This window comes from Gorilla gorilla, chromosome 1 (genome assembly GCF_029281585.2).
Source record: "Gorilla gorilla gorilla isolate KB3781 chromosome 1, NHGRI_mGorGor1-v2.1_pri, whole genome shotgun sequence".
NCBI lineage: Eukaryota > Metazoa > Chordata > Mammalia > Primates > Hominidae > Gorilla > Gorilla gorilla.
Window position 1 is genome coordinate 227,453,839 of NC_073224.2, and position 17,372 is coordinate 227,471,210.

Here is a 17,372-nt window from a genome sequence, read left to right on the forward strand (position 1 = left end):
CCCTGTCTCACACTCAGGACATGAAGGCGACATATCAGTAAAATTCCATCAGTGTTTGTGGATTTCATGAATGAATGCATTTTTTTTTTTTGACAAAATCTCCCTCTGTCACCCAGTCAGGAGGGCAATGGTGTAATCTCGGCTCACTGAAAACTCAGCCTCCAGGGTTCAAGGGATTCTCCCACCTCAGCCGCATGAGTAGCTGGACTACAGACAGCCACCATCGTGCCTGGCTAACTTTTCTATTTTTGTAGAGACAGGGTTTCACCATGAGGGCCAGGCTGGTCTTGAACTCCTGACCTCAGGTGATCCACCTACCTTGGCCTCCCAAAGTGCTGGGATTACAGGTGTGAGCCACCTCACCTGGCCTTGAGTGAATGAATTCTTGACTTCCACTCTATCCCTAACGCTGTCAATTTCTTAATTCATGAAATGATTATGCGTATGTGATATGAATGGATATCTGGTTCAATCCATTAGTCTTCGGACAGCCAAAAACCCAATCAGGATTAATTGAGTGGAGCTTCAGAAATGCAATCAGATATCGCTTTTTGATTGGAAGCTAGCAGCGGATATGGGGAGGGGCGTGGCTGGGAGTTGTGATTAGAAAGGTCAATAAAAGCTTCTAAAGACCCACAGGACAGACTCAAAGTCTTCAAGCCTGGAGTTCCTGCTTGGCTCTTCCTGAGGTCTGAGCACCTTCTAAACTACATCCAGATCTGGTAAGTCACTAATTTCTGGAAGGACACTCCCATGTGACCTACAGTCAGCCGGTCTAGAACGGTGACAGTGCAGCCTACGATGGCAGAGAACTATATCATGTCTTTTTTTCTTTTTTTCATATGAACACTTTGAAGCTTTGATTTTTTTTCTAAATGCAATTTTGTCTTTGTTTCAAAAATGTTGATTGTGCTTTTCTTTACATCATTTCAGAATTCTTGTTGGGAGCCATTTTGTGAAGAGACGAGGACTGAGCTGTTTTGGCCGCATTTCTGGCCTCGAGCTGCAGTCAGCTTCTCCACGTAGAACCCGGCAGTAGGAGACTTAGAATCGAATCTCTTCTCCCTCCCCCCTCCTGTTTTTGGCTTTTTGAGAAACCTTATCATCCAACACAATGGCCAGCAATGTTACCAACAAGACGGATCCTCACTCCATGAACTCCCGTGTGTTCATTGGGAATCTCAACACTCTTGTTGTCAAGAAATCGGATGTGGAGGCGATCTTTTCCAAGTATGGCAAAATTGCGGGCTGCTCTCTTCATAAGGGCTTTGCCTTCGTTCAATATGATAAGGAGGAAAATGCCCGGGCTGCTGTAGCAGGAGAGGATGGCAGAATGATTGCTAGTCAGGTTGCAGTTATTAACCTGGCTGCAGAGCCAAAAGTGAGTCGAGGAAACGCAGGTGTGAAACGATCAGCAGCAGAGATGTACGGCTCTTCTTTTGACTTGGACTATGGTTTTCAACGGCATTATTATGATGGGATGTACAGTTTCCCAGCACGTGTACCTCCTCCTCCTCCCATTGCTCTGGCTGTAGTGCCCTCGAAACGTCAGCGTGTATCAGGAAACACCTCACGAAGGGGCAAAAGTGGCTTCAATTCTAAGAGTGGAAAGCGGGGATCTTCCAAGTCTGGAAAGTTGAAAGGAGATGACCTTCAGGCCATTAAGCAGGAGTTGACCCAGATAAAACAGAAAGTGGATTCTCTCCTGGATAACCTGGAAAAAATTGAAAAGGAACAGAGCAAACAAGAGGTAGAGGTGAAAAATGCTAAGTCAGAAGAGGAGCAGAGCAGTAGCTCCATGAAGAAAGATGAGACTCACGTAAAGATGGAGTCTGAGGGGGGTGCAGAAGACTCTGCTGAGGAGGGGAACCCACTGGATGATGGTGATAATGAAGATCAGGGGGACAACCAGCTGGATTTGATCAAGAATAATGAAAAAGAGGCTGAGGAAGGAGAGGATAACAGAGACAGCACCAACGGCCAGGATGACTCTTAAGCACATAGTGGGGTTGAGAAATCTTATCCCATTGTTTCTTTACCTAGGCGCTTGTCTAACAACAAATTTTTCACCAGATCCTCTCCCTTAGTATCTTCAGCACATGCTTACTGTTCTCCCCATCCTTGTCCTTCCCACATTCATTAATTCGTATTGCCCTGCGCCTAGTCCCATTTTCACTTCCCTTGATGCTCCTAGAAGTTTTCCTAAGTCTTACCCTGTAATTTTTGCTTTTAATTTTGACACCTCTTTATGACTTAACAGTAAAAAGGATGTATGGTTTTTATCAACTGTCTCCAAAATAATTTCTTTTTATGCAGGGAATACAGTTCTTTTCTTTCATACATAAGTTCAGTAGTTGCTTCCCTAACTGCAAAGGCAATCTCATTGAGTTGAGCAGCTCCTGAAAGCAGCTTGGAGTTAGAAGTATGTGTGTTACACCCCATATTAGTGTGCTGTGTGGGGCAGTTCAACAAAAATCTAACAATGTATTTTTGTGAATGAGAGTTGGCATGTCAAATGCATCCTCAGAAAAATAATTAGTGTTATACTCTTAAAATGTGTTTTCTAAAGTTGATACTGTGGGTTATTTTTGTGAACAGCTTGATGTTTGGGACCTTTTTCCTCAAAATAAACAAGTCCTTATTAAACCAGCAATTTAAAGAAAAACAATTCTTGGTGGGAGCAGTGACTCATGCCTGTAACTACAACACTTTGGGAGGCCAAGGCGGGAGGATCATTTGAGCCCAGGGGTTCGAGACCAACCTGGGCAACATGGCAAAACCCTATCTCTACAAAACATTTGTTTTGAGGGGCGGGATGGAGTCTCACTCTGTTACCCAGGCTGGAATGGAGTTGCACAATCTCAGCTCACTCCAACCTCTGCCTCCCAGGCTCAAGCGATTCTCATGCCTCAGCCTCCTGAGTAGCTGGGATTATAGCCACCCACCCCCATGAGCAGCTCATTTTTATATTTTTGATAGAGATGGCGGTTCACCATGTTGGCCAGGCTGGTCTCAAACTCCTAACCTCAAGTGATCCACCTGCTTTGGCCTCCCAAAGGGCTGGGATTACACCAGTGAGCCACCAATGCCCTGCCTCTTTTTTAAAAAATTAGATGGGCATGGTTGAAGGGGAGCAGCCTCTCCATACCTGTGGGTATATCGCATCAGGTGGGACGACAGACTGTGAAAAGAAATAAGACACAGAGACAAAGTATGGAGAAAGAACAGGGGGCCAAGGGGACCGGCGCTCAGCATAAAACGTGAGCAAAGGAATCTGTGTCACAAATAAGTTCAAGGGAAGGTACTCTGCCTGGATGTGCATGTAGGCCAGATGTATGCTTCTCTCCACCCAAACATCTCAGTGGAGTAAAGAATAACAGAGCAGCATTGCTGCCAACATGTCTCACCTCCCAACACAGGACAGTTTGTCTCCTATCTCAGAATAGAACAAATCTACAATTGGGTTTTATACCGAGACATTCCATTCCCAGGGACAGGCAGGAGACAGAGGCCTTCCTCTTATCTCAACTGCAAGAGGCCTTCCTCTTTTACTAGTACTCCTCAGCACAGACCCTTCATGGGAGTTGGGCTGGAGGATGGTCAGGTCTCTCCCATCCCACAAGGCCATATCTCAGGCTATCACATGGGGAGAAACCTTGGACAATACCTGGCTTTCCAGGACAGAGATCCCTGTGGCTTTCCACAGTGCATTGTGCCCCTGGTTTATCGAGAATGGGGAATGGTGATGATTTTACCAAGCATATTGCCTGTATACATATTGTTAACAAGGCACGTCCTGCACTGCCCTAGATCCCTTAAACCTTGACTCCATACAACACGTGTTTTTGTGAGCTCAAGGTTGGGGCAAAGTTACAGATTAATAGCATCTCAGGGCAAAGCAATTCTTCAGGGTACAGGTCAAAACGGAGTTTCTTATGTCTTCCTTTTCTACATAGACACAGTAACAGTCTGATCTATCTTTCTTTTCCCTACACATGGTGGCATGCATCTGTAGTCCCAGCTACTTGGGTGGCTGAGGTGGGATAATCCCTTGAACCCAGAAGATTGATGCTGCAGTGAGCCATGCTCACACCAGTGCTGTACTCCAGCCTGGGCAGCAGAGTCAGACTGTCGAAAAAAAAAAATCTTAATCAAACAGTTAAAAAAGTGCAATTAATTGTAATCAGTAGGCAGATCCCAAATTCCCCAAAAAAGGAGAGAAAGAGAGTTTAGAAGGCTCTACATGCTAGCATCCCATTCAGACTGTTTAATCCTACCATTGTGGTTTTGTAAGAAAAACAGTCTTAAAGATTTCCAATAATTCTCACTATGGCCATAAATTATCCTGGGTGTCATTTTCCCATCAACTTAAAAAGGCACGTGAGAGGCTGGGCACGGTGGCTCACACCTGTAATTCCAGCACTTTGGGAAGTCGAGGCAGGTGGAACACCTGAGATCAGGAGTTTGAGACCAGCATGGCCAACATGGAGAAACTCCATTTCTACTAAAAATACAAAAAATAGCCGGGCATGGTGGTAGGCACCTGTAATCTCAGGTACTTGGGAGGCTGAGGCAGAAGAAACAGTTGAACCCGAGAGGTGGAGGTTGCATTGAGCCAAGATAGCACCTTTGCACTCCAGCCTGGCCACAGAGCAAGACTCCATCTCCAAAAAATACTACTAATAATTATAACAGCATGTCCATTCACTCTCCAAAGTGTCCGGGACTGGACAATTAATTGTGAGGCCCTCTTCTCTAGCACCCTACGCTATAGCATATATGTGGATTAAAATAAATACACATAAAAATGCAAGTATATATGCTATATACTTTCCATATACTTATATTATATAAGGTCACATGCAAATTCAAGGCTAGGTCAAAGACTAGAGTGGCTATATATGGAAAGGGGAGTGGAAGTGAATCATGGTAATAAAAGGAAACAGATAGATCTAGATATAGATATGAATAGGTAGACATACACATATATAGCTGCAAGAAAGGGGGTTGTCATGGACCAATGATGACAGTGAGCCGTGTAAAAAGGCTAAAATTCTTGTGATTGTGTTTCCATTTTCAGGATGAGTTGTAGCTTACCTTTTTAGAAAGGCTGATGATGCAGTCATAGCAAATAAGTGATTATAAAATGTGTTTCCTTTCTGGGGCAATTCTGGAGAAATCTCTAATGGTATGAGAATTCAGTTTACTGGGCAGGTTATCACACAGATAAAATTTTTCAGATCCAATGACACTAGCATTAACTTCATTATCCTTGGTATTCTATAAAGGTTGAGTGAGCAAATGGTATCTTTAAACTAAAATTAGCTAAACTGACAAAGAAAACTGGATTATTATTATTTATTTTTGAGACAGAGTCTCTGTTGCCCAGGCTGGAGTACAGTGGTGCCACAGTGGCTCACTGCAACCTCTGCCTCCCGGGTTCAAGGGGTTCCCCTGCCTCAGCCACCTAAGTAGCTGGGATTACAGGCACACACCACCACACCCAGCTAATTTTTGAATTTTTCGCAGAAGCGGGGTTTCACCATGTTGGCCAGGTTGGTCTCGAACCCCTGACATCGGGATCTGCCTGCCTTGGTCTCCTAAAGTGCTGGGATTATAGGTGTGAGCCACCACACCTGGCCGAATTTTTTTTTTCTTTTCTCAAAGATGGTGTCATAGTATTGGGTTCTATGCACTTAGGAGAGTGAGCCCATCATTCAGTAACAATATGAATCAATACTGCAAGACCTTGATGCAGAATTTCAAAGACTATTTCCAGTAGGTGAAGGCTTTCAGTGATGCTTAGATCTTCCTGCCCTAGCATTTGGAGATTGCATCCTTTGGAAATGACACCAAGGGAAATCTGCACATGAGCAGCAATGGATGGGACCGTACCAGATGACTGAAACTTAAAGATATCTGAGGAAAAGCCTTCCCTAGAAGCAGACATCATCACATGGTAGACAGCTTTTCCAAGACAATGGAACAAGACTCCATTTGATCTTCTTCCATTGACTGAGACTTGGTTTTGTTTTGTATTAACACAAAATTCTCAAACCTGTATTTTATATTGTTAGGCACTTTCATCACTCAAACCAAACACTTTCTAAGGTCTGTTCAAAATGTAGCCACTCTCACTAACCAAAGCAATTGCTGGCTATGGAGTCATTTACATGAAAGGGAAGGATCACAAATAATAGTAGAACCTGCTCTCATACACAGTTGGGTAGCAATTGAGGATGCCAGCTTCATCATAAGGTTTGTTATCCTTCCTTTGGAAGGTTGGTTAATATTGATAATTAAATGACTTGGTACTGAGAAGAAGCTATAGGTGCAAATGGGTGGCCTGTGACTATTATTGATTTCATTACTGGTAATTTATCTCTATGCCTAGAAATCATTAGTGTAACTGGGTCTAACCTAGATAGTGTTCCAGACTCCCACTAGAATCAAACTCTTTGGTTTGACATGCATTATGTAGTTGGGAATGCTATAGATATCGACATAGACATAGAGTCAGAACATGACCATGTTACCCTCTGCCATATAATCAGAGAACTTACTGAAACTAGGCATTGGTTCATTGGAAACTCTAGAGGCAAATAGAATGCATCTATAGCTCCACTGTATGAAATGATAGTTTTATTTATTGGATGCATCAATACTCACGACATATTTGGAGAGGAAACTATTCTTTCTTCAATGGAGATGGCATGCAAGGATTACTTTATAAAACACACAGAAATATTTTTTCTTCCCAACCCAATTCCAACCATTACCGTGCAACCTGTTGTCAATAGACATTAAGGCAGTTGAGGCAGAAATAATTAAATAAAGCTTCACTGGAAGCTAAATGTCAGGATCGACCTGGAAGACACACACTGACAAAATGAGTGTTTTCCAAAGTCTGTTACAAGTTGGAATGCTTTTATAAGAAAGGTTGAAAGAAGGGAATGGGACTCCTCCTATCAGCTGTTTTTTTTTTTAATTTTCTTTTGTTTTATCCTGGCAAGGCTCTAATAGAGTTGAGCTTTTTTGTTTTTGTTTTTTCCATTGGAAGGGACAATACAGAGGTTACAATCATTGACTTTAGATGACAACATGACAGGCAAAAATATTTTCCTTGCAAGACAACCAGCAAAACTTCACGATCAGAATCAAATCAGTGTCCTTCTCACTGTCACTGGGTGAAGCCTTCATCAGTACTTGAAGAGTCTCAGGCACTCATGAAGTCAAGATCAGATTCTTTACTCACGGACAGGATGTAAGCCAATCATAAGACCTTCTACAGATGATTAATTGGGAAGTCTACCTAATGTGACCTACAGGTTTTCACTGGCAATATGCAGGTGCAGATATGACAAAGAATAATCCTGACCTTCATATCACCCCTAGCTGTTGAGGATTGGGATTCTTTTGTCCCTTTCTCTCCATAAAACTAGGTTACTCATCTTGTGTGGCAACAAAATATATGGTCTACTTAACAGAGAAAGAGACTCCACAGAAAAAAAAAAAAGGGTTTTTATTATGAAATGAGCAAAGCCATGGGAATAGATGTGAGATTATTCGGGGAGGTAAAGGAAGACAAAGGTTTTGAAAGGAAAAATGAGGAGAATTACATAAATTTTTTTGAAAGACTCATCCTTGGTCACAAGTATGAAAACCAAGGGAGCCTCAGTGCAATGTTGGAAAGATTCCTCCTCCACCCTCTCAATAACCCCCAACACATTTACCAAGTCTTCGTTCATTCCCAGGATTCCATTAAAACACCCAGCTCAACACTGACCAGCCTCCACCTTCACTTCCCTTTGTAATTTTGACATAAATTTGTTACAGGGCCATCAGGTTGCTATGCCTGCTGCACAGTAGCTCACCAATATTCTGAGACAGCAGGGTTTGCAGCAGAAAGTTTAATGATCACAAGGTGGCTGAATGAGAGGCTGGGAGGAGATCCTCAAATTCATCTCCCCAAGGAGTACTGAGGGTTTCCAGTGGATCCTGGATAACAAGGGGCTGGAAAGTTGGTGTAGTTTGATGGCAATAAGAGGTATGAAGTTATCACGATATCAGAACAGCATTCTTTGGTGAGTTGATGCCTTGCAGGGCCCTTCAGATCAGCTCGCATCAGTAATTTCACTGACATGCAGAACCTGAAAGAATATCTCAAATGAAAAAGTTAATGTTTCACAATGCTTAAATTGTTGTCTGCAGCGTAGTTAAGGGGAATTGTAGTCTAAGTTCTACACGATTTTGGGACAGTAGGCTGCCAGCAACCATGAGGAAGCAGGTCAGAGGGCAAGCTGACCTCCTGGTGAATGCTGAATGCGCTGCAAGCTTGGTTTGTTTTTGTTCCACCCCTCTCTTTTTCACTGATTAAATTTATAAAGTTTAGAGATACGGTTTCAATTTCTTCCAGACAAGCCTTAACCTAAGCCCTGAGACCACTCAAGCCCTCAGTGGCACCTCTCTTCCACCAGCAGGAGCAAATAAATTGCTACCTTAGGTGATATAAAACCCACAAGACCATTCGATACATGGAGATTTTTTTTCTGATTTTGTAGGGACGACTCCTCTGTTTTTATAAAGCTGTTTTAACTATAAAACAATTTTATAATTTTAATGTGGCCAAAGATCTCCCAACAGTACTTTCAGGTTTTATTTTTTTGTCTAATATCCGGAACCGATCAAACCCTTCCCTGCCTCAAACTCAGGACTATGTAGGTCATATATCAGTAAAATTCCATCAGTGTTTGTGGAGTTCATGAATGAATGAATTCTTTTTTTTTTTTTTGACAAAGTTTACCTCTGTCACCCAGAACGGTGTGCAATGGTGCAATCTTGGCTCACTGCAACCATTGCCTCCTGGATTCAAGCGATTCTCCCACCTCAGCCTCCTGAGTAGCTGGATTACAGGCACCTGCCATCATGCTAGGCTAATTTTTGTGTTTTTGTAGAGATGGGGTTTCACCATGTTGGCCTTGCAGGTCTTGATCGCCTGACCTCAGGTGATCCAGCCAACTTGGACTCTCAAAGTGCAGGGATTACAGGTGTGAGCCACCTCACCCGGCCTTTAATGAGTGAATTCTTGATTTCCACCCTATTCCTAACACTGTCAATTTCTTGATTCATGAACTTAATATGGATAGCTGATATGAATGGATATCTGATTCAATCCAGTAATCTGGGGACAGCCAAAAACCCAATCAAGATTAACTGGGTGGAGCTTCAGAAATGCAATCAGATAGCACTTTTTGATTGGAAGCAAGCACTGGATACATGGAGGGGTGTGAGTGGGAGTTGTGATTAGAAAGATCAATAAAAGTTCCTGAAGACCCACAGGAGAGACCCAAAGTCTACAAGTCTGGAGTTCCTGCTAGGTTCTTCCTGAGGTCTAAGCACCCTGCAAACTCAGTCCAGATCTGGTAAGTCACTCATTTCTGGAAGGACACTCCCATCTGACCTATAGTCAGCTGGTCTGGGATGAGGACAGTGCAGCCTATGATGTCACCGAGCTATATCTGTCTTTTATATATATATATGAACAATTTGAAGATTTGAATTTTTTCCTCTATATGCAGTTTTGTCTTTATTTCAAAAAATTGGATTGTGCTTTGGTTTATGTCATTTCAAAATTCTTGATGGGAGCAATGACTCATGCCCATAACCTCAACACTTTGGGAGGCCAAAGCGGGAGGATCATTTGAGCCCAGGGGTTTGAGACCAACCTGGGCAACATGGCAAAAATGCATCTCTACAAAACATTCTTTTTTTGAAGCGGGGATGGAGTCTCACCCTGTTGCCAAGGCTGGAGTGCAGTGGCAAGAGCTCAACTCACTGCAACCTCTTCCTCCCAGGCTCAAGCAATTTTCAAGCCTCAGCTTCCTGAGTAGCTGGTATTACATCCCTCTGCCACCATGCCTGCTTAATTTTTGTATTTTTAGTAGTGGTGGGGTTTCACCATGCTGGCCAGGTTGCTCTCAAACTCCTGACATCAAGTGATCCTCCTGCCTCAGCCCCCCAAAGTGCTGGAACGACAGCCGTGAGCCAATGGTGGTCAGCCTCTACAAAATATATATATCTTTTAATTTGCCAGGCAGGGTAGCATGCATCTGTATTCCCAGCTATTTGGTTTGCTGACATGGGAGAATCACTTGAGCCCAGAAGATTGAGGCTGCAGTGAGCCATGCTCACGCCACTGCTGTACTCCAGCCTGGGCAACAGAGTAAGACCCTGCTAAAAACAAAAAAGGAAACAAACAAACAAAAAACCTTAACCAAAGAGAATCTTTGACCTTAATTTTAAACCAATCACATCCTCACTGTAATTCTTCCTCCCGAATGGAGACATGGGTGTGGGGGTGCATGCCTGTAATCCCAGCTACGTGGAAGGCTGAAGCATGAGGATTGCTTGAATCTCAGAGGCGGAAGTTACAGTGAGCTGAGATGGAGCCGCTGCACTCCAGCCTGGGCGACAAAGTGAGACTCAGCTACACCCACACCAAAAAAAATTAGATTATACCACGCAGGTGATCATTGGATACATGAAGATTTCTATTGTGTTTTCTTGGGGACTGTCAACTCCGTCTTTGAAAACTGTTTTAACTCTGAAATATTTTGAGAAATTTGATGTGGCCAAGGATCCCTCAACAAAGATACTTTCAAGTTTTCTTTCTTTCTGTCTAATATCAGGAAGAGATTCAACACTTCCCTATCTCACACTCAGGACTATGAAGGACACATATTAGTAAACCTCCATGTTTGTGGAGGGAATCAGTGAATGACTCCTGGACTTTCACCCTATCCCTAAATCTTTCACTTTCATGGATGAATATCTAATTCAATCAGTTAATCTGGAAGAAAGCCAAAAATCCAATCAGGATTAACTGGGTAGAGTTTAAGAAGTCAAATCAAATGTAGTTCTCTCTCTCTCTCTTTTCTTTTTTTTTTTTTTTCTTTTGAATCTAGCCTATTTCACAGGCTGGAGTGCAGCGGTGTATTGTCAGCTCACTGCAACCTCTGCCTCCTGGGTTCAAGTGATCCTCCTGCCTCAGCCTCCCTAGTAGCTTGGACTATAGGCACAGACCACCGCACCAGGCTAATTTTTCTAATTTTGGTAGAGGTAGGGCTTTACCATGTTGGCCAGGCTGGTCTCAAACTCCTGACCTCAGATACTCCACCTGCCTCTGCCTCCCAGAGTGCTGGGATTACAGGTGTGAGTCACTGCACACAGCCAAAGTGGTTCATTTTGAATATGTGTGAGAGGTGTGTATTGGAAACATCTGTGTCTTGCCAATGATGCATAACACTGTCACATAGCTTTCAAAGCTTCTCGCTGAAATTTTCAATAATAAGACCAGGCAGAGGCTCATGCCTGCAATCCCAGCACTTTGGGAGGCCAAAGTGGGTGGATTGTTCGAGTCTAGGAGTTCAAGACCAGTGTGGACAACATAGTGAAACCCACTGTCTTTACAAAAAGTCAAAAAATAAAAGATTAGCTGGGTATGAGATCTGAGCTTCAGAGATCCTCGGTAACATTTGCCAGTGCTATGAGTTTAGTGGATCAGTGGCTAATAATTCATGGACTAGGACGGATCTTGCCTGCTCTTTAGAAGTTGGGACACATTCTTCATGGTACCAGAAGGGTAGAACTATGTCTCTGTGGCCACTTATTGCAGAAAGGAACTGGAGTAAACTGAGGGCTCTTTCACACACGCTAGAGAAATGACTTGGGCCCTGGGATAATTGGGGGTTGCAGGGGATTAGCCTGAGGAACTTGCCTTTTTGCTGGATTGTGCTGTAGAGTTTTTCCTTGCAGATTTGTCAGAATGAGCCTCCAGACCCCATCCAGACTCCTGGAGCTGGCAGGGCAGAGCCTGCTGAGGAACCAGTTCTTGACTATCTTCATCCTGGACTAGCTGCCCAGGGAGGTCTCCCCTCTGATGTTCATGGAGGTCTTCAGCATGAGACGTTGTGAGGCCCTGAAGCTGATGGTGCAGGCCTGGCCCTCCCTTCACCTCCCTCTGGGATCCCTGATGAAGACAACTCATCTGGAGACCTTGCAAGCTGTGCTGAAGGGACTTGATACACTAGTATCCCAGAAGGTTTGCCCCAGTTGAGGTGACTCAGGTGGCCTGGTGGGAAGGGTCCAGGCATCCAGGGAAGGGACAGCTGGCTCAGGAGGAGTGGTTGGGTTGGGGAGCTAGGGTGGCTCAGAGGCTTCTGATGGTGCCCATGAGAGGCCTTGGCCATTGCCCAGATCCTCCGGAAAAGGACTGCTCACCATACAGAGTCCACTGAGGAAACAGGAACCTGCTTCCTCCCAGTGGAAGGTAAAGGTACTAGAAGTGGGTACCACACAGAATCCAAGGGGGAACAGGATGGAGAAAAGACAGAAGGAGGAGCACTGGGACAGGAGCAGCTGACTCATGTACTGGATGTGGAGTGAAAGTTCAGGTCAAGGGTCGGTCCTTGCCTACACTCTGAGTTTTTCCCCTATGTTACTCACAGGAGGTGGAAACTTGAAGTGCTGGATTTGAGGGATGTTGATGAGAATTTCTGGACCATATGGTCTGGAGTCAGGGTCCTCTCCTGCTCCCCAGAGGCCATGAGTAAGAGGCAGACAGTGGAGGACTGTGCAAGGATGGGAGAGTGCCAGCCCTTGAAGGTGTTCATAGACCTCTGCCTAGAGGAAAGTACACAGGATGAATGCCTGAGCTACCTCTGAAGGTGGATCCACTACAGAAGAGGTCTAGTGCACCTGTGTTGTAAAAAGGTGCAGAATTACTGAATGCCCACTTCAAGTTTCAGAAATCTATTGGAAAGGATATACCCAGACAGTATCCAGGAGTTGGAAGTCTGGAAAAAGTGCTCTCTGAATAAAACAGGAAAGTTTGCCTCTTACCTGAGCCAGATGAGCAATCTTCGCAAACTTTTTAGCCTTCGGTTATGAGCGTGAGTTATACGTGAGCGGCCAATGGCAGTTCATTCCTGACTTGGATTGTCCATTCCTCTGCCTGTACTACCCCCAGATGAATTATATAAGAAAGGTCAGTAATATCAAAGAGCACCTGGAGCACCTGCTCAGGTAGGAAACGATGGTGGGCTTTCTCTGCAGACCATAACACATAGTTTTGTTCTTTTTCACAGTAAACGTTAGTGGGCATCTACTGTGTGCCATCCACTGGGGATGTCACAGGGAATGGGATGCTAGAATGTCAACTCATTAAGCTGTTCAGTGCTCTATATCCTGAAGTTGGTATCACAAGACCACTCAAATAAGGGCAGAGGGATGGCCTGGGGTAGATGCTACAGAGAGAGATGTGTAGGGAGCTAGTTAGTTGGGGATTCAGATCTAGTGAAGGTGCATTTGTGAATTCCTCCTTAGGAAGTGTGTATAAAGTTAATATGATGAAAACGTATTCTTCATAAAGAGGAGGGTATGAAAGAAGGGAAAGTGCAGTCTGGTGCGATGTCTCATGCCTGTAATCCCAGGACTTTGGAAGGCTGAGGCAGGCAGATCACGAGGTCAGGACTTTCAGACCACCCTGGCCAACACAGTGAATCCCTATCTCTATTAAAAATACAAAATTTAGCTGAGCATGGTGACAGGCACCTGTAATCCCAGCCACTTGGGAGGCTGAGGCAAGGGAAGTGAAGGCTGCAGTGAGCTGAGATTGTGCCACTGCACTCCAGCCTAAGTTACAGTGTGAGACTCTGTGTCAAAAAAAAAAGAAAAGAAAAGGAAAGAAAAGAAAAAGAAGAAGAGAAAGTGCATGAAACCTGTGCATTTCACAGTAGAAGCTCTGTCCTCAGCAGCTTAATAAACACCAATCATCCTGTCTGTAATTCCCTGTCTGTGAAAGGTTGTCTTGAACTCCAGGAAAGGTAATTGATACGGGAAGTGCATGCTTCTGGGATGGAGGGTGATAGAGTAGGTGTGAGAGTGGTACCAATCACACAAGCGAGGCTGAAAGGACTGAGCCTAAAATAGAGCTGCCCCTGAATGATCTGAGTCTTCATCAGGCAGCACCTTGCACGCAGACCATCATCTGATGATGGGAACAAACTTGTGTTTGGGTGAAACAGGCTTCCCCATTGCAGTTACTGTAACACCTGTGTGGTAGTAAGGTGCAGAATTACTCAATGCCCACTTCAAGTTTACCATTGAGATCATTTCCCACCCCCTCCTCTAACTGGCACCATTGCCCATAACTAACTTCTTGCTCTCCCCAGGTACCTCAAGAACCCCTTTGGGGCCTTTACATTCTGTCATGCTTACCTAACTGATCGGGACATGGAGTGTCTGTCTCAGTACCCAAGCCTCAGTCAGCTAAAGGAGCTGCATCTGATTCATATCCTAATGTGGACCACCCATCTTGAGCCCCTTGGAGTTCTGCTGGAGAAAGTTGCTGCTACTCTCAAGACCCTCATCTTAGAGAACTGTCGGATCCAGGACCCCCAACTCAGGGTCCTTCTGCCTGCCCTGAGCCACTGTTCCCAGCTCACCACCTTCTACTTTCATGGAAATGAGACCTCCACAAATGCTCTGAAAGACCTGCTGCGTCACACAGGCAGGCTGAGCAAGTCAGGCCTGGACATGTATCCTGCCCCTCTGGAGTGTCTTGACAACAGGGGTCATGCCAATCACGAGATCCTCGCCCCAATTCGGGCTGAGCTCATGCGTACACTCAGGGAAGTCACGCAGAACAAGAGGATCTTCTTTGGTCCCACCCCCTGCCCTTCCTGTGGCTCATGGCCATCTGAGAAACTGGAGTTCCATCTTTGCTCCTAGGGAAGGCCTGGTTAGTGGGATGGATAAGCTTTCTTCCGGACACTTGGGAACTACAATCTTGTACATGGGTGCATTTTTTTATTTTAATTTAATTTAATTTTTTATATTTTTATTTTATTTTGTATTTGAGACAGAGTCTCACTCTGTCCCTCAGGATGAAGTGTAGTGGCACAATCTCAGCTCATGGCAAGCTTTACCTCCTGGGTTCAAGTCATTCTCCTGCCTCAGCCTCCCAAGTAACTGGTGTTATGGGTGTGGGCCCCAAGCCCAGCTAATTTTTGTATTTTTAGTAGAGACAGGGTTTCACGATGTTGGCGGAGGCTGGCCTCTAACTCCTGACCTCAAGTGATCTGACCACCTTGGCCTTCCACAGTGCCGGGTTTACAAGTGTGTGCGGCCGGGCCCCGTCAGCCGTTTCTTAAAGGAAGCACACAGCTGTGTGTTTCAGGCACCTGCTCACTGTGAGTGGAAAAACAAAGGTGACTCAGCCGGGGGCAGGACGGGGTAAAAATACTGACTTGGAATCAATGAGCCCTTCAGGGACCTGTGTTCTAGACTCAGAAATGGAGCCTGAAGTTCTAGAGTGATGCAAGAGTTACCACCACAAGGATGGTTATTTAAAAATGTCAAAAATAAATGGAACCTGAATGGAAACTTTCTGGTGTCTTCCATGATTGATCAACCTGTTTTAGACATTTATGTATCAGAAGTCTCTAGAAATCAGCCTCCTGGGTTCAAGCAACTCTCCTGCCTCAGCCTCCCGAGTAGCTGGGACTACAGGGAGCCACCACCACACCTGGCTAATTTTTGTATTTTCAGTAGAAAGGGGGTTTCACCATGTTGGCCAGTCTGGTCTCGAACCCCTGACCTCAGGAAAAGCACTTGCCTCAGCCTCCCCAAGTGCTTGGATTGTAGACATGAGCCACTGCACCTGGCCTGATATTCTGATACAAGCATAAAATGTGTAATATTCAAATCATGGTAACTGGGATACCCACCATCTCAAGAATTTATCATTTCTTTCTGCTAGCAACATTCCAATTCCATTGTTTTAATTATGTAGAAATTTACTATGAACTATTGTCAACATGAGTTGCCCTATTGTGCTACTAAACCCTAGATCTTATTCCTGTCTGTGTTTTTGTTCCCATTAACCATCCCCTTCTTATTCTCTATTTACCAGTATCCTTCCTAGCTTCTGATAACCGTCATTTTACTATTTTTAAGTTTCGTGTTTTTTAATTCCCAAATATGAGTGCGAACATGCCATGTTTGTCTTTCTGTATCTGGCTTACTTCACTCAACATAACGCCCTCCAGTTCCTTCCATGTTGTCGCAGATGACTGGATTTCCTTCATGTTTACGGCTCAATGATATTCTGTTGTGTATATTTACCACATTTTCTTGATCCATTCATCTGTTGATGGACAATTATGTTGATTCCAAATTTTGGCTATTGTGGATAGTGCTGCAATGAATAGGAGAGTGAAGGCTGAGTGCAGTGGCTCATGCCTGTAATCCCAGAATTTTGGGAGGCTGAGGCAGGTGGATTACTTGAGGTCAGGAGTTCGAGACCAGCCTGACCAACATGGTAGTGTAGATATCTCCTGGATATATTTCTTTTTTTTTTCTGGATATATATCCAGCAGTGGGATTTATGGTTTATATGGTAATCCTATTTTTATTTTTTGGAGAAAACTCCATACTGCTTTCCGTAGTAGCTGTACGAATTTACATAACTACCAATGTTGTACCAGGGTTCTCATTTCTCCATATTCTTCATAGCATCCATTATTTTCTGTTGGTTTCTTATGGGGGAGCTCCCCTTACTATTAAAACTCAAATCCAGTTTGGTGTAAACACAGAAATCCTGCTAGAGTTGCCTGCCACCTTTGAAACAGGCCATTGGAATGAAAATTGTCCACCTATGCACCAGGTCTCTATTGGACAGAATGCTTTTGTCCCAGAGGTTGTTCACATTAGAGGACATTTCTTTTTTGTTTTTCTTTACTTTTCTGCCTTTTTTTTTTTTTTTTTTGAGGTAGAGTTTCACTATTGTTGCCCAGGCTGGAGTGTAATGGTGGGATCTCAGCTCACTGCAACCTCCACCTCCCGAGTTCAAGTGATTCTCCTGCCTCAGCCTCCCAAGTAGCTGGGATTACATTCATGCACCACCACAGCTGGCTAATTTTGTATTTTTAGTAGAGACAGGGTTTCTCCATGTTGGTTAGGCTGGTCTCGAACTCCCAACCTCAGGTTATTCCCCCACCTCAGCCTCCCAAAGTGCTGGGATTACAGGCATGAGCCACCACATCTGGCTAGACGACATTCCTGATGTCTCCATATTGATGGAATTTAAAATAACTCTCTGGTAAATTGTTTTCTATAATAGCCTTAAATAAAAATGGAGAAGGTGAGATTAAGATCATTGCAGACTTAGGTACAGAATTGGTGGAAACCAGGGCTGCCATATCCAGTTTACAGCCAATATATCAGCAATCCCTTGGAGAAAGGAAAATATTTCTGAGGAGGGGTTTCACATGAAGTTCAAAACATTCCTGTGTTTGAAGCAGTCCAAATGA

The 17,372-nt window shown here is 44.2% G+C and overlaps 1 protein-coding gene and 1 pseudogene across 1 annotated transcript; both read left to right on the forward strand.

Moving 5' to 3' along the window:
- The first annotated feature begins 1,099 nt into the window (after positions 1–1,099).
- On the forward strand, positions 1,100–2,077 carry LOC101147979 (heterogeneous nuclear ribonucleoprotein C-like 2). Its single transcript, XM_004024689.4, has one exon. The coding sequence runs from the start codon at positions 1,115–1,117 to the stop codon at positions 1,994–1,996; it is 882 nt and encodes a 293-aa protein (XP_004024738.4). The 5' UTR covers positions 1,100–1,114; the 3' UTR covers positions 1,997–2,077.
- A 9,747-nt stretch (positions 2,078–11,824) lies between these two features.
- Positions 11,825–14,790, forward strand: LOC115933179 (PRAME family member 10-like; annotated as a pseudogene).
- The last annotated feature ends 2,582 nt before the right edge of the window (positions 14,791–17,372 follow it).

Coding starts and splice junctions, on each gene's coding strand:
- LOC101147979 (XM_004024689.4), top strand. CDS start 1,115: ATGGCCAGCAATGTTACCAACAAGACGGATCCTCACTCCATGAACTCC.